Raw genomic sequence first — 23,501 nt, forward strand, 5'->3', positions numbered from 1 at the left:
TTCTACCTATAAATACCTCTGCTTTCCCCTGGTTATTAAATGACCCAAAACATAATTATCCTGCAAGTGACTTTTTTTTCTTGTCCTCTACCCTCTTTTCCTACCCATTAAAATTTTTTTGCTGCTGCAATCATCAAAGTGAATCAAGACCAATATGACAGCCGATATATATATATATATATGTATGCCAAACAATGCATGGATATGTATGCTTATTAACAAAGATTAGACCTTTCTACATCACAGAAAAAGAAGAGAGCTTGCAGACATATATGGACTTTAGATCCTATTCCTAAGAACACAACAGATATCTCTCAGGCACATTCCATGTTATCCATATGCTTAACAACATAGTCGAGAAAAAACAAAAGTGAATCCGAAAACACTGATGCAAAAATACCTTGCGTTCTTTTTATTAATCAAATGTTGTTGCTTTGCACAAAAATATGAAAGGACCAGCTTGCTGAAGTGCTTTATGGATATTGAGTATTGTACTTCAAAGGCACTTGAATGAAAGTGATGATTTCTTTAAGAAATCGGCACTTTTATAGTAAATTAATGAACACCCCCCTCCCTCCCCACCGGCTGTCAATCAAACAACCAGAGAAGTTTTTTCCTATGTGGCAGACAAGCTCTAATTGAGTGCTGTGCTCTTCCCTCCCCCCACTGCATATCTTCCGAATGCTGTGCAGTGCGTGCGCATGAGACGGCATGCATGCACTATCAGTCATGCGCATGTACACAGAGCTTTTGTGAGCTCTTTCGAGATATATCCACAATGAATACATGCATGAAATCAGAATTGCCATATAAATGCTCCAGCCTTCTTGAAATTCATCCTTTCTGGATCCCTCCAACCACCAACTTGCCAGGTCTGGATTCCTTTGCTCACCTTGGATTATTATATTTTCTCTAAGGTTGTTTTTCCATGTTATTTTAATAACCACTGACATTATTTTTCACTTTTTTACCTTATGGGCCATTTTCATTGGAAGGAGATGAGCATTTCAGGGGGGTTTAATGTCAACGTCTAGTCCTACATTAATGGTGGAGGATTAGGGTGGCACTAATTACAGTGCTGCTGGTGCACTGGAACCAAGGCATGCCAGAACTTAAGGGCCAGGCGTCAGGTGGCCAACAGGGGAGAGAAAGCAGTCATGACCTTGTGTAAAAGGTTGCCCTGAGCTGAGATTGGTTTTGGCCTGACTTTCACATTTTTCCTCCCTAGGGTCAGTACTAATATGGCAATCCTGGCCCACTAGGCATACAATAAAGTCTTGCTTGTACTTGTGAAATCTTACTTGTGGAATAAAGGTACTTGTGGAATAAAGGTGACCAGATTGCATATAAGGCCAATATGTGACATCCTATCGCTCTCTTCGCCACCTTGTCCTGTTTTTTCAATGTTTTGCTGATATGAAAGCAGAATTTGAAACAAATGTGAACAAGATGGCACAGAGCGATAAGGACAGACATTGGCATAAGGGAGGCATATTGTTCCTTCCTTGGCATCCATGAGATATTATGTGTTCTGAGTATGCTTGTATGTCTGTAATATTTTTGTGTGACATATCAATAAAAAAGCAATGAAGTACACATTTATAAATTGAGGAATTAATGTATATTTTTTGAAGATAATTATGAAGAAGATTACGATATTTGAGTGAGGAGGCTTGGAGATGCCTAGCAGGCCATACACATTATCTTCAACTAGATTGTGCACCATAGTGTAAATCTCCAAGAACTAAGTCTGTGTAATCAACAACTATTATGGCAGCCTACAAGGAAAAGAAAACAGAAGTCAGAGTGACTGGTTTACGCTATGTGTAGTATGGTTACATCACGTGGTAATATGTGGTTATGGACTTTTTAGAACCTCCGTAAAAGTGAGCTTAGTAGGAACAATGTAATCAGGTCCCAAGTGTCTAGGGTATTTTAAACAGTAAACATCTGAATATTTTTCCAAGAAGCATGTAATCAAGATAAGAGGACGTAATGGTAGCTAGTTTATGACTGTTCCGCAGTAATGTTTCCTTTCAGTACATCTGCAAGATGACTGCGGTGTTCTGTGAAATGATCAAGCACATGAGAATGTTTTGCACATCAAAACAATACAAACTCTGGAACAGCCTAGAATAATTGAAATAGCTGATGCTACTTATAGGGTTATTAAGAAAACAAAGTTATACATTAAACAGACCAGCTGCCATTATCTAATGAATGATTTGTAGTACACACGAAACTATGATGCATGTCTTTCAATGGGAACACTACGATCTTCCATTTACAAGAGATAAATATGTTTCCAGGATAGAGAGAATATTTTTTTCACTTTATGTTTTGTTTTTTAATGGCAAAATAACCATAACTAAAATGATACAATAAAATGTTTAGGGTTCTACGAAGTGTTTCTGGGTGCATAGCTCCTGGTTTTGCCCCTTTGTACTTTGCAGCAAACTAGACCATCACCTATAATGCGCCATGAGAAAATTGTTGGGGAAATGAGCCAAAAAGTCATCAGTGTGATTGCTGTTGGGTTTGTGTGCACTGCCAATGCATGTGCAAGTATGTTAGTATATTAGCAGCTTCTTCTTTCTAGTGCAAGCAAGTACATGTGAAATACTGCTCAGACACAAAATCCCTGGACAGTGAAACAAGTGATGGTTTCTTAATTGTGTCATTTAGATTATTAGTGTTTATGTCAAGTCCAAAGCCTCTATGCACGTGTTCCCCTTTTAACTGCCTTGCACATTCATGTGGGATTTGGTTTCTTATCAATCTCTTGCCTGCAGATCCATTGGCTCTTGTTCTGGTGCTCTTGTCTCTGTTATATTACATATGTCTATTACTGTAAAGCTAAGTGGAATATGTTGGCGTTATATAAATGATAATAATAATAATGTTCCACTCTGTACACCTATCTACTGAGTTTGTCTCATCATTTATCATATTCATTCTTGTCTAAACCTTTTATGTTGTCATAGTATTTCTTTCCTTTTTGGACTGCTTCTTACATAGTTACATTGTTACATAGTTACATAGCTGAAAAGAGACTTGCGTCCATGAAGTTCAGCCTTCCTCACATTTGCTTTTTGCTGTTGATCCAAAAGAAGGCAAAAACCCCAGTTTGAAGCACTTCCAATTTTGCAACAAGCTAGGAAAAAAATTCCTTCTTGACCCCAGAATGGCAGTCAGATTTATCCTTGGATCAAGCAGTTATTACCCTACATTGAAAGATTATATCATTGAATATTCTGTTTTTGCAAGTAAGCATCTAGTAGCTGTTTGAACATCTGTATGGACTCTGATAAAACCACTTCTTCAGGCAGAGAATTCCACATCCTGATTGTTCTTACAGTAAAAAAAACCTTTCCTTTGCCTTAGACAAAATCTTCTTTCTTCCAGTCTAAATGCATGGCCTCGTGTCCAATGTAAAGTCCGGTTTGTGAATAGATTTCCACACAATGGTTTGTAATGGCCCTGAATATATTTGTATAATGTTATCATATCCCCTCTCAGGCGACGTTTTTCTAAACTAAATAGGTTTAAATTTCTTAACCATGGACAAAATTTTGCCTAAGTTAAAGGGACACTATAGTCACCAGAACAACTACAGCTTAATGTACTTGTTCTTAATGTACTTGTTCTTAATGTACTTTCTCTGCAGACTTTTTAATGTAAACGGAAAAGGCAGTGTTTACATGCTTCCTGGGTCAGTGTGCAGCATTGGCGTTCAGCATCTCCACGCTCTGCATGGAGGTGCTCAACTTTCCCCATAGAGATACATTCATTCAATGCATCTCTACGAGGAGGTGCTGATACACAATAGCTTCCCAATTGATTAGTTTGGCTGAGATCGTCAAGATTGATGATTTCAGCCAAGAAGGCAAAGCATTGCAGAGCAAACTCGAGACCGATACTGTGCTGAAAAAAAAGTATAGTTTCACACATTTTCAAAGTAAGGAGAGGGAGCCAAAAGGGTGATTTTAAAACTATAGTTTCAGGAATACATTTTTGTATTCTTGACATTATAGTGTTCCTTTAAGTTTTGCTGACCTAGCGTGTTTTACTGATCTTATTCTTGCCATTTTGTCCATGACTTTTTGACCAGTCATCAGCAAACATGTAGTGGCTGGCTACTACCATTAGTCCATGGTCCAAGTGGATGCCACGTTGAAGGTTTCACCAAGACACCTAGCCCCACTACCTGCACTTATGGTCATTATATGGGCCATTTGGACATATTTTAAAGGTCATTCATATATTTTCCCAGGACACCATCCTTGAATTCAGATATATTTCTTTGGTGTGGCAGTGGCTGCATGCTTTGCATATGTCTATTAAATAACGCACCCGCTGCTCAAGCAGCACATACTACAAAACTCTGGTTTGAAGACACCTTTAGTCTACAAATATGTGGAAAATCCCAAAGAATCTTGTTTTTTTGTTTTAATCAATGCCACCAACAGTAACACACAGCAGCTTTAACCTTTGTAAAATTCTTGTTTTTTCTTGTTCTGCTACATTCCCATAATGCCCAATGTCGCACTGCAAAAGCATGCAATGAATGTGCAAACATGTCCTTGCCTCTGCTCAGGATTAATTACACTCCCTTTAGATGTCACAAATGGAAACAGAAATAATAAAGAATTGTTACACTGCCCATGTGAAATAGCATGCCACTCAATCTCAACAGGTTCTGATATATTTAATGTTTGCCAGGCATTTATTCTTCGTGAAATACAGAGACAGGGGGAGTTGTGTTTTGTTTAGAAAACAAAATGCTCATATAAATACTTTTATGGCTCATTATGCTTTTGAATGTAATATAGCATTATAGCTTGAGTACTGCATTGTGACATCACCAGATAGGCAATTATGACTCTGCTGTGAACGATAAAGTTTCATTGACCTTTGGGTTATCTCTACTTATCTCAGCTTGAATGGTCATTTCCGTATAATTATCAAGTTCTTCCCAAATAATCTGCTATTAGCAAAGTTTGCAGCGTTTGGACATAGAAAGTTCTGTAAAGACAATTCTATTTACATTGTATATGCAGTGCTTGCAAAAGTAATTTTTTTAGTTATAACGGTTGCTTTTGTTTATACTTCCAGGGCTGATGTATACGTCTTTAAATATGTGACAGAGGAGTTTTGTAGTTTTCTGTATATAAGCATGGCGCATTGTAAGTAATGCAGAATGTTTACAATATATGCATTCCTAGCAATCAATAATTAATGCATAAGGGATAATACCACAAATATTTGGTAGGAACTATCAAATTCATCTGACATATAGTTAAGGGAAACTCATGTATCCATGTTTATGGTATCATGTTGCTGTATGAGGCTACTGGGGTATTATGAGCATAGAAATATTATTAGGTTTCTAGGTTTTACATCATGTTTCCATATCATCCAGTGGAATTTGTTGAATTTTGTGTAATGTTCGTTGTAGTCAGTATTGTACACTTCATTCTATACTTACAGAGAATGAGAGACATTGCCAGGTATTGTGTGTGTATATGTACTATTTACATAATTATTTATTATATACTGGAGGTCTATAATCGATTCCTATAATTACTCTTGGTGTCATGCAGGGCCGGACTATGACAACATTAGAGGCCGGAAATTTAAAGGCAATAGGAAGGGTGTGTTATGTCAGAGAGTTGCCACGGATCATTGCCAATGACAAGCACATGTCCAACATAAGTAGGTTAGTTTGATCTCACTACAGTGCATCCCATGCGTACAGCCCTGTTGAGGTCCACTCAGATGGGAAAAATGCCCTGTACTTGTTTTGCATTGGTGAAAACTGTGGCTGAATTGACTTATGTTCCCTTATGATTCCCTGGTTCATTCAGGAAAATATTTCACCTAAATTCCTTGTTTTGTTCGACAACTGAACAAGACCACGAAAGATCCAGACCACCCGTATGCTTGTTAACCACCATCACCCCTTCAATAATGGTTCACACCTCAGTGTTCCAAACGGTCGGCTGGGTGGCCATTGTTCGTATGTACGAACACGTGGTGGCGGTCATCTTGTTCCTGCGCGAATGCAGGCAGCGGTGTTTGGTCGTTGAGTGCATGGAACTAAAATTGGACTTTGGAATTTTCTGTACCTGAGTGATATTTTGGGCTATATCTGCTAAACAGTGCTTCTTTACCAGATAGAGAACCCCACCAGAGATTTTTGATTTTATTATTGCAGCTCTGCTACAGAAACAAATGTTATTACATGCTTGCACTGCATTTGCTTTGTCTTGTCTCTGGTGACCCCATACGTGTGATACCATAGAACAAAATGGGACAGGGCTGGCATGTGTGTAGAAGGGGCTATTTGTGGTGTAGTGTGTGTAAAATACTCTGTTTGTGGTGTACTATGTGTAGCTAGGGGTTGTAGTGTGTGTGCTTGTGCATTTATAGAGGCTGTAGAGATTGTATTTGTTTTGTTAGGGGTTCGGTTCGGCACTTCCGAAATTCGGGACTTTGGCAATTCAGGAATTTCCGAAGATCCGAATTGCTAAGGTGCCGAAGTTCTGAAGTTGCCGAATTTCCAAAGTGTCAAAGTACCAAAGTGCCGAAGTTCTGAAGCACAGAATTGCCAAAGTATTACATACCCAGTGGAAGAATGAAGAATGTTACACTGTATACCAGTTTAAATAAAAAGTATACAAACATAGCCCGGATTCAGCTGTAAGCATTTGCAACACTTGCAACAATCAAGTAACAAATTCATATAAAATGTAAGTTACTTATCCAGTCAATGGATGGGAATGAGTAAGTAGATAAATCCCTAATTCCCACGGTATTAGGGAGCTATCTACCAAAAGTCTGAAAGACCCAAATTTACTAATACTAAGTAAAGATGTGGCTGTTCACTGTTAAAAAAAAAAAAACCCTGAGCGGCGGGTGGGGGCCCTAAATCAGAATAAGGGGGAGGGACCTATTGTCCTCCCCCCGGTTCCCACCCCTGAGAGGCGGGTGGGGGCCCTAAAGAAGAATAAGGGGGGGAACCTATTGTCCTCCCCCCAGGCCCGCACCCCTGAGCGGTGGGTGGGGGCCCTAAATCAGAATAAGGGGTGGGGACCTATTGTCCTCCCCCCAGGCCTCCACCCCTGAGTGGGGGGAGGGGGCCCTAACAAAGAATTAAGGGGGGGACCTATTGTCTATCTTCACCCATGGAGGGCACTGCGCAGACTGAGCTCTGCATGGCTGGGGAAGGCTTATAAAGTCTTGTCCCGCCCTGCAATTAGGCTCAGAGCACTCTGATTTATTGGTTTTAGCCATCCAATCAGAGTGCTCTGACAGGTAAATGAAGAGACTGACAGGTAAGTCAGCTTGAAATCCAACTAATCAGAGTGCTCTGTGTCATTTTACACAGCGTGGGAAAGTTCTTTGGAATTTTCCCACGCTGTGTAATTTGACTCATAACTCTCTGATTGGTTTCTTTCAACCACAGGCTGCTCACTGTTTACTAGAAATGCCCCTACACGCAGTATAGGGGCAGAATTTACTAATACTAAGTAATCTTTCCTTAGTATTAGTAAATTTGACTGAAAGACCAATTTAGGTCTTTCAGCCATTTGGTAGATAGCTCCCTAATACCGTGGGAATTAGGGAGTTATCTACTAAGAGGCTGCAAGAGAACATCCGAAGTGCCGAAGTTTCGAATTGGCAAATTTCCGAAGTGCCGAAGTACCAAAGTTCCGAAGTGCTGAACCAAACCAAAGTACCGAATGTCCTGAAGTCCCGAATTTCGGAATGCCGAACCAAACCGAATATTTTCCCCATGCACATCCCTACCATTTTCAGCAATTTAGGATTCATGCTCATTCACGCTCTTTCTGTACGTTTTCTGTCCAAGGGGAACTGACTTCTCTCACGTTGTCTGTTACGTTACGTAGAAGTGCCTCACTTGTTCTGTTTAATCTCCACAGTTATACTGTATTCTCGTATGTATTTTCCTCCGTTTATAGATATCAGATTTTACATATAAAATATTACTCATAGGCAGGGCCGCCATCAGGGCATGACAACCATAACGGATGTCATGGGCCCGGCGGTCCTGGGGGGGCCTGGACTTCTCAGGACGTCTCGGGCCCACATTAGCTATGAACACACATATATAGCGATTAATGCTATATATGTGTGCACTGCGGGCCCCCCGCTACCTGTTTTCTGCAGGGGGCCCAGCACACTTTAAATATACTGCCCAGATGCTCTGCTCTGTCGAAGTCTCGCGAGCGACTCGATCGTCAGAGCGTTGCCACAGGTTACCATGGCAGCACTCCACACGACTCGCGAGACTTCGACAGAGCAGAGCATCTGGGCAGTATATTTAAAGTGTGCTGGGCCCCCTGCAGAAAACAGGTAGCGGGGGGCTGCACCATTACTCAGGACCGCCAGTCAACGTGATCTCCCCCCTCCATGGCCACAGGTGAGCTGCAGGGAGGGGGGAATAAAACAATACAATTAATGGAAGGAAAAAAAAATACTGTAGACTTTTCCCCCTACATTTTGCAGCCCCATACACACACTATACGCTAACATTTACACACACTATTCACTAACATTTACACACACTATACACTAACATTTACACACACTATTCACTAACATTTACACAAACTATACACTAACATATACAAACTATACGCTAACATTTACACACACTATGCACTAACATATACACACACTATGCACTAACATATACACACACTATGCAGTAATATATACACACATGCTATACACAAACATTTACACACACTATACACTAACTTTTATACAAACTATAAACTAACATATACACACACTATTCACTAAAATTTACACACACTACATCCTTACACAAACACACACTCTGGAGTCACTACACAAACATACACACACACACACACACACACACACTCTACAGTCACTACACACACTGCATCCACTACATAAACACACACTCTGCAGTCACTACACACACTACATCCTTACACAAACACACACTCTGCAGTCACTACACACACTAATTCCTAACACAAACACATACTCTGCAGTACCTACACAAACACACACACACTTTGCACTACATCCACTACACAAACACACAGTCTGCAGTCACTATACACACATTAAATACTTACACAAACACACACTATGCAGTCATTATACACACACTACATCGACTACACAAAGACACACTCTGCATTCACTATACACACACTACATCCACACACTGTATTCACTAAACACTACATCCACTACACACACTCTGCATTCACTACACACACACACTACATCCACTACACAAACACACACTCTGCATTCACAATACACATTGCATTTAATACACACAAACACTACATCCACTACACAAACACACACTCTGCATCTAATATACACCTCATACATTACACAAATGTACAATCTGCATCCACTATACACACTGCATCCGTTAAACACACACTGCATCCACTTTACACACAAACTCTGCATCCACTACACACATTCTACATCCACTATACACACACCAGAATCAGTACAGACACTGCATCCCTGTGGGTGAACTCAGTGGAGGGGCAGCACTTTGGGCGGACTTGGGTGCAGGCACCGGGGGCCCAGACCTTGAGCTGTGTCAGCGGCCCCAAAATGTCTGATGGCAGCTCTGCTCATTGGTCAATCAAAATACATGCACCATCTATTACTGAGGGTAAGTAGAGTTACATTCTTCTTTCCTCTTTCCCTATTATCTATTCACGCTTCATGGTAATCTGGTTGTACCATCTCAGTAGGTGTGTACTTTCCAGGTCCTCTCCTAGAGACCATCTTGTTTACCAAGATGCATACGTTAATCATTACAAGCAAATTCGATAAATATCAAGCCTGGTATGGGGACAGAGAATTAACCTTCAGGTTTAAGCACTGGTCCAGGAGGGGAATAACATCACAGCAGACCCACTATCCTGATCTCAATTTCAACAATCATCAACATACATCCACCATCAACATACATCCACCATCAACATACATCCACCATCAACATACATCCGAGCAAAATCCTGGCACTTACAAAGCTGGTTATGGATTTATGTTACTCGCACAGTCCCTATTCCATCACACTCATTCCATGAATACCAAAACACTCACGTCAGGGCATTAATAATGGCAGTATTACAACAGGGAGCTTGGGCCTGCTTAAATTATCGTGCAACATATGCATAGAAAGTTCCACTATCCCTCACAGCTGGCAAGTCTTTGGAAAGTCTGCGCGTTTAAATGGTCAGAGCAGGCACCTGCCACACAGCACCTCCATCGGCAATGCTGACCCTGCCTAATGGTAATATGGTAATCCAACCCGCACTGTGATACACTGTGATACTCTGTCCTCTCACCTATTCACTGCATATCCATACATTACCTTGAATCCAGGCATAGTTAGAAAACAGATGTTAGTAGGCTTAGTTTGAGAGTCTCCCCATGGGGAATTACTACAGCGAGACCATGATGACTTTTCGGCCTTTTTACCATTTACAAATTAGCACAAAACACTTTACTACTTTTCCCAATCATACACCCTTTCTTCCTCATAACTCATTACAACAATCTCCTAAGGCAGCACAAACAGATCATTCTCTTTCGTCCATTAGCCTACTCATAACCCCACATATATTCAGGAGCCTCTCCGATGTAATGGATAGTAAACCATTCGATAGTAAAGATAGCGCAGTTATTTAAGTAGCAATTTACATTACCTTCCACGGTTTCTTGAGAAATCATAGTGCTACACCTATATGACATCAACTCCGATCTTGTCAAACACATCGCCCCCTACATTCTCACCCTTGAAGATTTCCAAACTAACCAGGCCAACCATCCAACTACAATATCACTATTCCTGACAGATGGCAATTTGACCCCTGTTAATACTAGATACATGCATACCCATATACTACAGCTTCCACCTAACACTGTTGCAGTCACTTCACGGGCATCCACTTATCCAATCCACTTCATTAAATTGAAAAGATGGTATTCCCTGTATTCAATACTTATACTCCGCTTCCTGAATGAGAACTCAGGGAATCATTCTAGTTTATCTTTGTAAGCATGCTAAAAGTGTGTTTTTCACCAATACTTTTTTGGCCCTCTTTATATAGGCCTACCCGTCCGTTGGTATCAGCACAACACTACCAACTTAACACTCCTTCTACTGTCACTTAATTTACTATTAAGTTCCGACCACAAGTAGAAAGCCATAGGCCTGAATTTGTAGGACGAGTTTGGCCCTATAAAACTCAATCTCCCCTGCTTATCTGCGCCGTTTTATCGTTCGAGTGACCTCACCCACCACTCCCATAATTTAACTCAACTATTACATCTCTTTTTCTTGGCAGGCCCTCTTTGAACAGGCCTACCTGTATGTTGGTATCGGCACAACACTACCAACTTAAAACTCCTTCTACTGTCACGTTTACTATTAAGTTCCGACCACAAATATATATATATATATATAAATATGGGGGTCATAGTGACCCTATAGATTTTAATGCGAGGGGTGGAGGTATTAAAATTATTTATTATAAGGAGGGAGCGGGTAGCACTGCCGGCTCCTCCTTGCTTATATTTTTTTGGCGCATGCGCAGTGGTATTTTTGTCAAGCACAGGTTATGTCACTAAACCCGTGCTTGTAAGAGTCTGCTTGGAGCCCTGCACGGGTTAAGTGTCAGGCTGCAGGGAGAACCAGCGGTTCCTGTTTCTCCTCCGTGCTGTAGGAGTTAAATCCCCTGCAGCACGAAGTCTATTAAACAAAAAAACTGAAACGAAAAGATAATGCATTGGGCATTTGCCCTTTCGTTTTGTTTATATTTCGTATGTAGGACTTTCGTTTACGTTTTAGCAAACAAATACGAAAAAGTCTGAAATTTCTGACAAAATCATATTAGTCCACAAATTAATGCACATGACTAATGATTAATGAAAATAAGACCACCTGAGGTAAGACTATGAACAAACTAAACCCATTTACATTAGTATCTACCAAGTGTGCTTAGGCACACCCAATGCAGAACCTGAATGATCTTCATGTTCCCCATTTAGGCACCTAGTCTACTCCTGGATCACTTTAGATAAGATCGCCATTTATTTGAAGACAAAGATCAGGAAAAATTAGCTTATCCTTACAGAGAAAATGTGATATTTTATGCCTCATCATCACGAGTCTGCATTTTTAGCCACACATAAATAGGTGTAAAATTGTATTTTAATAACAGAAATAATTTCAGTAACGATAAAGTCTTATCAGGCCATTCATCTGTTAGGCGGGTCAACCCAGATCTCGGGGTTCTGTCACGCAATTCCAATTATATAGTTTAAAAAAATTGCTTGAGTGCACACCCTGAAGAAGTGTGCCATGTACACTTACCTGTGGCTCCTTATTGTGTTTGCTAGGATCTTTCTCATAGCTTTCTGCATAGATGCGTAAAGTTGTTCCCATGGTGCCAGAGGCGCTGAGTCTAAAAATTAATCTTGCTCCATCTCCAAATATAATCCGGAGACCCTAAGGAATAATAATAGAGGGTTATCACTGATTTAAATATTTAATCAGTCTTCCCAAAAAATATATATTGATAACATTTATAGTGAAGAAATGGGCAGTATATTAGTACAATTTTGCAGCTCAGCTTCATATAATTATGTTTTGGAATACTAGACTTGTGCACAGAGGGAAAAAACAGTTTGGACAAATCACTTTTGCCAAAAAATAATAAAATTGGTGGGTTCTGCGGAAAACACCTGGTGGGCCACGATGGTTGTGGGCCAAAGCCGACAGGAGAGATCCTTTCATCTCCCCTGCCGGCCCATGCAGTGCCAGCCTTGCTGTAAGCCCTCTCGGGATGTAAGGGCCTGGGAGACTCTGTGTTCCTCGCACAAGCATTACCATGGCAGCTCTCCGATACATTGCTGTGCTCACATGAGGACAGGAGAGGCAGCCTGCAGCTGGAGGAGATGCAGGCTAAAGTGAACATGCCACCACTAGACCACCAGGGCTTGCAGCATTATATCTCCCCTCAATGGTAAAAGGTAAGAAGAAGGGAGGAGGAGACATTAAGATAGATTTTCACATCTCACCCACCTACACCCACCTACACACCTTTCACCTTTCACACACAAACACACACACTACACCAACCCCACACACACACTGTCTCACTCCCCTCACACACACACACACACACACACACACACACTGCCCCTTCACACACACAGCACCACACACACACACACACACACACTGCACCTCACACACACACAAACACACAGTACCCTTCATACACATAGAAAAAAATTAGAACAGAAAAAAATATACATTCAGGTATATATTGTTTTTTGTTTTCAAAGCAAATGCCTTACATATACCAACCACTAGATGTCAATATTTCTCTATCATTGTGAATACTGTATCTAGCTTCAAATAAATCAAGGGTCGGCTAACTTTTTGCTGCATGAGGATAGGATACATGTTTTAAAATGGATGGAGGGCCACCTTCATCTATATAGCTAAAAAAAAAATAAGATAGTAGTAGAAAGCTCCCTACTTTAGTTGATATTGCTGGAGTGCCATGTTTAAGTGTACCAAATTCGATTGCTATTTACTAAAGGGGTGAAAGATCAAAACGGAGAAAATACCTTTTTAATTTTCATCTTTTAGCAGTTTGGTAGATAGCTCCCTAACTTGGTATTCTTGCGTGGGATTACCATATACAAGTATACAAATTAGACATATCTTCTGCTAAAGACTTTTCTTAACGTTAATCTTTCAGTCATTTAGTAGATGACTTACTAGTTTGTTATCCTTATGTGGAATTGCCATATATAAGGATACCAAATTCTTAATTTTGCTCTTTAAGCAGTTTATTGGATAACACCCTAACCTAAAGGATAATTTTATCATGGGCATTTGGATGCCACAAAATTGCAGGGGAAGTCCCCTTGCAAACCCCTGAAATAGATGGTGAATGTTTGGTCCTGTAAATGAGTAAATGGAGCATTAGGAATTTTCATTGCAGTTAATTAAATGGATTGAAAAATATGCTTATTGAAAATGGCAGTAAAAAAAAAGCAAGAAACGAGAAAACAATAGAGCAAAATAATAAACAAATATCGCTGCTCAATGGCGTCATACACAGACTGGGCTTTTAATGCCCGCCTTAAGACAGCATTAAATGTACTTGGGGCTTTACTCTGTCAGCTCTGGCCACAGACTGACCAGTGAAATATGAATAAAACCCTTTTAAATGCCTTAAATCATGACTGAGCGATTGTGCTCAACAGTGGTGATTATCAGCTTTCCCCAGGTCCGATGGAGACTCCATGGTCTACCTGTATAGCCTCCGTCTGACTGGGATTGGTGCTGGGCTTTGCCAGTTGGCCAGAACAAATCATAGTGGATAGCATGCTGAAACTGCAAAATGACAGGGAGATCTACCTCTCTCCTGCTGAAATCACACTGAGCGCACTCACAGAGCGTTCTGTATGTGTGAGCACAGAAATCTCTCTGCTGAGTTAGGATTACAGGTATGATTAGTGTTAGAGTAGGGTTAGTGTAGGGTAAGGATTAATGCTGGGTTAGGGCTGATGTTAGGTTAGGTGTCAGGTAGGGTAGGTGCACAGTTACAGTTAATGTAAGCATTTAGTGAGGAGTAGGGTTGGTGTTGGATTTACAACCAAAAATGTATTGAGAACCTGCAGACACGAGGTATTTAACAATTAAGACTGATTAGTGAATATATTCTATATATATATATATATATATATATATATATATATATATATATATTTTAGTTACACCTTAGGTGTAAAAGACATTATAAGCAAAACTGTTAAAAAAATATATTAATACGTAATGTTGTTTTAGGTATATATATAGAGGATCTTAATCGAAATACGTTTCTGTCTTTTAGAACACAATATATAATATAAATGGGAGCACTTAAAGATAAGCACTCACATTATGGTGGTACAAGCACAAACAAGAAATTCTAGGTTTTCATATGGCTCCGAAGTTGGACAATTTCCTCCATCCTTAAAGGGTTAACATGCTTATATGTTTTCAGAAACATATCTTTTAGCAAAGTAGTTTGGCCAAGAGTAAAAATGACCCTTTAAGTGCAGTCACTGGTCGTGTAGAATGCAAAGGAAGCAATTTTATTAAGACACGGAGGCTCCTATTATGCTGCACTCTTTCTTTATTTCCCTCAGCAGCAAAGAAAAAACTTTATAAATATAACAGTAGTAACATTAACAGTCTTAGGTGTATTCTTCCTAGTAACAGGAACAGCCAATCAGGAACAGCCAATCAGGTTCCACTTCTCCAGCATAATAGGCTCTGTCAGCCAATCCTGTTCCTCTTTCTTTGCTGCTCCCTCAGTTAAGTATACCTGATCCCTCAGCTCCTTAACTGTGGGATTAAAATATCATTATTATTATCATTTTACTATTAACTATTATTGTTATTACTATTCATTATTATTACTACTATTAGTATTATACCGTTATTGTATTTTAATTCATTTATTGATTCCTTCTATTTTCTTGACTTTAATCCTTTCCGCGGTCCAGCCTGTCCCCAGAGCCTAGTTTAACGAGCGGCTCGGGGACGCCGACTGGAACCGCACTCGGCGCTTCGCGCCCCCATTTCTTTACTGGCGCCGTGAGTGACCGCCATAACCGCGGAACTCACGGAGCTCAGATGCCGGTTCCCTGCTCGCGGCGCTGGAATGTGTACACTTTATAGTGATCTACACATTCGCCGCGAGCACAGCTTACCGGCTAAATCTTCCTATTCTTTCCTTCTTTCCTTTTCTGCCGCCCGCGGCAGCCATTTTCTTTGCCTTCCCGCGCTCTCACACAGCTCCACCCCCAACGTCCGGTCCTCGGAGTTGGGTTAAAGCTGTAGTGGCGGTCGGACGGCTCTTTGCTCCCTCCTTGCTATTTTTCCTATTTACCTGTGAACCTTCAATACTGCTGTTAGTTTGAAGTTTATGTGAGTAATTAATTTTGTTCTTAAGGTATATTGTTTTCCTTTGGGTTAATCAACCCATTTTAGTTTCAGCTCAGATTTTATTATTACTACCAGTGTCATACTAAGCATGCCTGGTGAGAAAGATTTACCCACCCCTTCTGGGTCCCTTGTCACCAAACCAGGGAGTGTTAAAACACCCACAGGGGTATCTGATATTGGAGCGGCTAACCCCGCTGATTTTGCTCCCACTGCTGATATGCAGTCTCTGATTGACGACACTATGTCTCATGTTATGACTAAGGCCCTCACATCGGCCATGGGATTGATGTCTGAATCTTTCTCACAGACGCTTACACAGGCTCTGCTTGAGGCACAGAAATCGGCTCAGCCGACCGTTACCCAGGCCTTGCCAGTAGTGGTCCCTTCACAACCTCTCACTGGTCGTAAGGCCACTGCAAAAACCAAACACTCTTCAATCTCACAGATGGACAGCTACAAACCTGTCACAGATGGCGCGCCTAACATACCACCGCGCAAAAGAGCCACTAGCCAGGCAAAATCGGCTAGGTTATGGAAACGGGCAAAAGCCCAACTAGATTCTGAGTCAGATCTCAGCGAGATTGAAGAGGAAAACTGCACGGATACTGAGGATCCATCGGATCCCGAATCCGATGATCTGGTCGAAGACCATGGCCTCAGAGAGCATAATACGCCTCCATCTGAATCTTTTGACATGGAGCTTAAGGTCCCAGACGATGCAAACAAATTAGTTGACCCCTATGGGGAACCCCTGTTCGACCCCGATGACCTACGTCATCCAAGGTCAGCAGACTGGTCCCCTTCGGCCCATGTGGCCAAATACGTTGCATCAAGGACTCGCAAGCCTTTAAATAAGGCAACACGCAATAAGCTACGGGCAGAATGCCCACGCCCTACTGTCCCGGACGAGGCCTGCAGAACACCTGCAGTAGACCCAAAAATCGTCCAATTCCTGGGCAAGACTGGCTGGAAGCCTAATAAGGGCCTTGATTTCTCCCTGCGCAATTGCCAGGATAAATTACTGGATATATTGGGCCCAGCAACCAAAATATTTGATATGGTCGAAAACGACCAAGACTTAGATCGTACCGCCATAAGTGGTTGGATTCAAAGGGTAATTTGCCTGATCGGCAATGCCAACTGTGCGATAGCCACAGAGCGTCGCAAGGCGATCTTATTAAAGATAGAGCCAAAATTGGTAAATATGGCTATTACCGAGCCGGGCACCCAGGCCCGTGGTCTCCTGTTCGGAGACAATTTTGTCAAGGAGCTTGGCTCCTTTGTACATACTTTTACTGCCCTAGACAAGGCGCAATCAAACATGCGCAGAGTTTTCCACCCTAAGGTTTTTGGTGGGGCCGGAAGAGCCAGGAGCCGTCTGTCCGGCCGTGTTAACAGGGGTTCATTCCGACAGAACCGAGGCTCCTACACTGGACAAACCTCCTTCACGGAGCACCGCAACACCCCGGCCTTCTTCCCACAACGTGGGCGGCCATGGGTTGCTCGTGGATCACGTGGCACCAGACCAAGCAGACGACCTTATGGTAAGTCATCTCCTACTTCCTTCTTCCCTAGGGGCAGTGGGGGGCAGACTCCGACATTTTTTCCATGTATGGTCACACATTTCATCAGATGCCTGGGTATTGAACACGATAAGAGGGTATTCCTTAGAGTTCTTGTCCCTCCCAGTACAAATCTCCCCACCACGGGGAATGTTATTCTCCCAACAAGACGCCTCCCTTGTTTCCAAGGAGGTCTCAGAATTGGCACACAAACAAGCCATCTTAGAGATTCCGATAACTACCCCAGGCTATGTGAGCAACCTATTCCTAGTTGCCAAGAAAGGCGGCGGCGTCCGCCCAGTGATAAACTTGAAACAGCTCAACACTTTTATTGCCTACAACCATTTCAAAATGGAAGGCATACACTGCCTCCGAGATCTCCTCCAACCGTCGGATTGGATGGTCAAGTTAGACCTACAGGATGCCTACCTCACTATACCAATCGCACGTCAACACCAAAACTTCCTCCAATTCATATGGCAAGGAAGAAAATGGAGATTCGCCTGCCTCCCATTCGGACTATCCTCAGCCCCATGGTGTTTCACGAAGCTCCTGAAACCCGTGGTGGCCCTACTTCGAAGTCGAGGGGTTCGTCTAATAATCTACTTAGACGACATCCTCATCATGGGTCAATCCAACCACATTATCAAGACCCACCTGACGTGGACTCAGAATCTCTTACAGAACCTGGGTTTCCTGATCAATGGGAAAAAGTCCATCCTGACCCCTACACAACGCATAGAGTTCTTGGGCCTCGTCGTGGACTCTACTCTACAGACACTACACTTACCGACTGCGAAATTGGCCACCATAAAGAAGGAAATCAGACGCACTCTGAAGATTCCCCTGATCTCCCTAAAACAATTGGCGAGAGTGATTGGCCTCTTGGCGGCCTCCATCCAGGCCATCTTCCCGGGCCCTCTACACTATCGAGCGCTACAGCGCCTACAAGCCTCTCATCTGAGAGACGGGTCCTCATACACGGACATGATCTCTCTGGACACAGAGGCAAAAACAGAACTCAGATGGTGGCTCTCCCATATGGAAGCATGGAATGGCCGGGCCATTTTCGGCACCACACCAGACATAGTAATAGAATCCGATGCGAGCTTGCACGGTTGGGGTGCACGCTGTGGCAATATCTCTACAGGTGGCAGATGGTCCGAAATGGAATCTACGCTTCACATCAATTGCCTAGAACTTCTGGCCGGTTCTTTTGCAATCCGCAGTTTCTCAACGACTCAAGCCCGATGTGCCATCCTATTGAAAATGGACAACATATCGGCAGTCCGCTATATAAATCACTTGGGCGGGACGAAATCCAAGGTCCTGGCGAATCTGGCACGAGACTTTTGGCAGTTCTGCCTGGCACAGGGCATCTCAGTCACAGCAGAGTACATCCCGGGCCTCTGCAATACAACGGCGGATTGGTACTCAAGGCACCTCAGGGATTCCAGCGACTGGCACTTGGATCCCAGGGTCTTTCAAGACATCCAATCCCTATGGGGCCCTCTGGACAAGGACTTGTTCGCCTCCCGTTTGAACAAACAACTTCCCAGATTTTTCAGTTGGAAACCAGACCCAGAAGCACTGGCAACAGATGCATTTACCCAAGACTGGTCCTACACAAGGAACTACGCGTTTCCTCCCTTTGCGTTGATTCCCCGATGCCTATTACACCTACGGCAACAGATGGGAACAACAGTGCTCGTGGCACCATTATGGCCGTCTCAACCATGGTTTCCTTCTCTGCTGGAAATGGCGGTAGACATACCCCGCACTCTCCCACACTTCGACTATCTCCTCCAAGACCCGGACGGGTCCCCTCACCCCTTGATTCAACAAGAATTACTGCACCTCACGGCATGGCTGGTTTCCGGCAACCCTACTCAATCGAAGGGGTTTCGGAATCAACTCTCCAACTTCTCGAAAGCGCATGGGCACCCGGCACGAGACAAGCTTATAAATCTGCTTGGAGCAAATGGCACAATTGGAGCATGGAACGGAACCTGGATCCCATATCGGCTCCTCTGAATTCGATCCTGCAGTTCTTAACTTCATTATTTGAAAACGGCAGAGCATACCGTACGGTGAACCTCTACAGATCGGCCATTTCGGCCGCACACCAAGGCATCAATGGCGCACCGGTAGGACGCCACCCATTGGTATGCCGTCTCATACGTGGCATCAGATTTGCACGACCCCCACTACCACGCTATTCAGTGCTATGGGACGTCTCCACTATCCTCCTTTTCCTCGAATCTTGGCCGGATAATGCATCACTATCGTTGAAACAACTGTCGGCAAAACTGGTCATGCTCCTATGCCTCATATCCTGCAAAAGGGTCTCAGATGTTAGAGCATTAGACATCACCGCACGGTCCTACACGCCAGAAGGGGTCACTTTTGATATATCACGGAGAACTAAAAGCTCGACAAAGAGAGTGACATACCCAGCCTTTCCTGACAAGCCTCTCTTATGCCCGGTTAAATGCCTACAACTCTACGAAATGCGCACCATGACGTTGCGGGACCCAAATAAACATGAACTCTTCATCTCTTTCCAAAGACCACACCTACCGGTGTCTACTACAACTCTAGCCCGCTGGGTCAAGTGGCTCATGACTACGGCAGGAATTGACACCTCCATATTTTCTCCTCACTCCATAAGAGGAGCAATGGCTTCCAAGGCCTCTGCCATGGGTTGTCGCCTGGAAGACATTTTGAAAGCAGCCGACTGGTCCTCAGAAACCACCTTCCGTGATTTCTACTTCAAACCAATACAACACTTCGCAGGAACGGTGGTTTCTCAGCTTTAAACCAGCATAATAGGAGCCTCCGTGTCTTAATAAAATTCAAAGATTTTACTATTACCATGACGTAAAGTCATGATTTTATTAATGACACGGAGGCGAGTATTATCCCTCCCTCCCACCCGACGACGGTGGAAAGGTAGACGGGAGTTGGGTAAGTTAACCTACGGTAAGTCATTTTAACAGACTATTAAATTACAGTTATACTTGCAACCAGGTGAATCTTCACTATGATAGTCTTTGTCTATATGTTCACCAGTATATACAGATTAAATAATATCCCCTTGGACAAACATTGACCAAACACTAGCTCAAATACCTATGATTATGCATACACCCAGTTTGATGCTAAGGTATTACCATATTTCTCCTCTTTTACAGCCTAATCTACCCTACATCGAAACGGAAAACTCCTTCATGTACAGTTTTATGTTCGGTTGGACACTTTACTACTTCGGGACTGCAAATAAAGAGGAACAGGATTGGCTGACAGAGCCTATTATGCTGGAGAAGTGGAACCTGATTGGCTGTTCCTGATTGGCTGTTCCTGTTACTAGGAAGAATACACCTAAGACTGTTAATGTTACTACTGTTATATTTATAAAGTTTTTTCTTTGCTGCTGAGGGAAATAAAGAAAGAGTGCAGCATAATACTCGCCTCCGTGTCATTAATAAAATCATGACTTTACGTCATGGTAATAGTAAAATCTTTGAATTCCAGGCCATATTACCCTATAAACTGATTCATTTACCTTGAAACAGGACCTAGAACTCAGACAGGCTAAAGTCTGAATGTTACCGTATCAAATAGAGCAAAATCACCAGCTTCAAACCCCAGATATTGTTCACAATGTTTAATCATGTCTGGATTTTGCAATTCTGGTTCCGACCAAGACAGAATTGTGTCTGGAATTTAGCCTTTCTGAATGCTACCAGAAAGATGAAAATTAGGCCTGAATATCCAAACAAAATAAAAACTACATCCGAACAAATTATTGAAAAAACCCTTGCTGGCATGGTTAAGTTATGTGGTGGCTGGAAATAACTAACTTTAGAGAGATTTAAGACACCCCTAATGCATCCACCCCTAAACATGCTGTGTTTAAAACAGTATCCATTGCTGACAGTGCCAATAGAAACACTGAGTGAAGTTTGAAACACAATACCAGTGCTCATTTGCATATCACGCAGGGAACTCTGGGATAGTTATGGAAACATGATTTCTCAAGTATCTGTGCACAAGAAGGGCTTCCCAAAGTCCAACTTGAGATATGCAGATGAGTGCATTGCACTGTGGGGAGATGTATCAAGTGTGGCCTCACCACAATCTTTCTGGCACCTAGCTACATGCAAAGGCATTCTTTAGAAATGGTATTCACCCTCTTCTTACTTTTCTCAAGGAGGGGGGTATAGAGGCTATGTGCTGTATATGCTGTCTAAAGTTGGAGAAGCAGGATAGCGGTGCACCTGGCAGCATTGCAAATCTTCCTGCTCCCCCTTGGCAAGTGGCTGCACATTAGACAGGTTATTGGTACCAGACTATAACACTGAGAAAGACAGTGAATGCCAGGCTGCAATGTTTCTGACAGTAAATCCCCCCCACCACATAGTCTGCATGATATTCTCTGGGTGTCTATTGGTCGGCAGTTCACACCTGTCCTAGCAACCTGAAATATAAATGTAATAGTTGTAGTGCATTGCTCACTACTTCCAATCAGAAAGCCTACATTGTATCCTCTAGACCAAGCATGTCAAACTTGCTGCCCACAATGAATATCTTTGTGGCCCGCCTGCCCTGTGGCTGCTTTGTGCTGTGACTGCAACTGATTCTTGTCTTCCCTCCCACGGCCAATCGCATGCTCCCGCAGTGCTACAGTGCACAGAGTGGCTGTCTGTCTGCAGAGCAGGCCGGCCACTTCCCCTTCCCTCCTGCTCGCAGTACCAGAGGACAGTGTGACCTGCTTGAGCAGAGAAGAGCAGTGCTGGAACTGGAGCATGGACAGTTCATCTTAAGGTAGGAAGGGGCCTGGGGCACCTTCCTGTGTAGTGTAGTGTAATTTTGTGGGGGGGGGGGGCAGTGTATTAATTTGGGGTGGGGGTGGGGGGGCAGTGTATTCATTTGAGGAAGGGTGGAGGCCAGTGTATTAAATTTGAGGGAGGTAGGGGGCAGTGTATTAACGTGGTGGTAGGGAGTGGGCAGTGTGTTACATTGGGGGGAGGGCAGTGTATTAATTTGGGGAGGGAGGGGGCACTGTATTAATTTGGGGGAGCAAGGGGGCCAATGTATTATATTGGGGAGGGGGGTCAGTGCATTAATTTGAGGGAGGGAAGGGGGCACTGTATTAAATTAGGGTCAGTCTATTAGAGTGGTGGGAGGGAGATTAGTATGTTAAATTGGGGGAAGGGCAGTGGATTAATTTTGGGAGGGAGGGGGGTAGTGTATTAAATTGGGGAAAGGATGGGGCAGTGTATTAGAGTGGTGATAGGGGGCAGTGTATTAAATTGGGGAGGGAGTGGGCAGTGTATTAAATTGGGGGGAAGGAGGGCGGCGTAGCATATTAAATTAGAGTGGTGGGAGTGGGGGCAATGTATTCAATTAGAGTGGATGGAGGAGGGGCAATTTATTGGATTTGGGGGCAATGTATTAGAATGGGGAAAGGGGGCACTGTACTAAATTGGGTCTGCATGGAGACGCTGAACGCTCCCCATGGAGATGCGGATTGGCCGTGCAGCTTTTTCCCACACATGTACAATAGCCTCCCAATGCTTTCCTATGGGAAAGCATTGAATTGGCTGAGATCATCAAATTTGCTGATCTCAGCCAAAGTGAAGAACACGCTCATAGAACATCAAAATCAACAAAATTTTTCCTAGTATGTCAAGGTAGTTGGACTGAAACATTGGTTATATGCAAATGCACGTCTCCTTAAAATAAATTTGCTCTTTTTGTTAACTTTGAAGCCCAACGAGCGTGAGGACGTCCAGTGTCAGTTAGGCAACGTTTTTTATACTGTATATTTCGAAATAAATCTATGTTTCTATTAAAACTGAAGTTTGTTTTTTTGCCGC

The 23,501-nt window shown here is 42.7% G+C and overlaps 1 protein-coding gene across 1 annotated transcript in view; it reads right to left on the reverse strand.

Moving 5' to 3' along the window:
* PGM5 (phosphoglucomutase 5) overlaps window positions 1–23,501 on the reverse strand; it is a 180,468-nt gene that overhangs the window by 8,928 nt on the left and 148,039 nt on the right. Inside the window, exon 10 of the mRNA XM_063455074.1 lies at window positions 12,419–12,553. Coding sequence (XP_063311144.1) covers window positions 12,419–12,553 — 135 coding nt within the window. The remainder of the gene's footprint in view (window positions 1–12,418; window positions 12,554–23,501) is intronic.

Source organism: Pelobates fuscus, chromosome 5, assembly GCF_036172605.1.
Source record: "Pelobates fuscus isolate aPelFus1 chromosome 5, aPelFus1.pri, whole genome shotgun sequence".
Classification (NCBI taxonomy): Eukaryota; Metazoa; Chordata; class Amphibia; order Anura; family Pelobatidae; genus Pelobates; species Pelobates fuscus.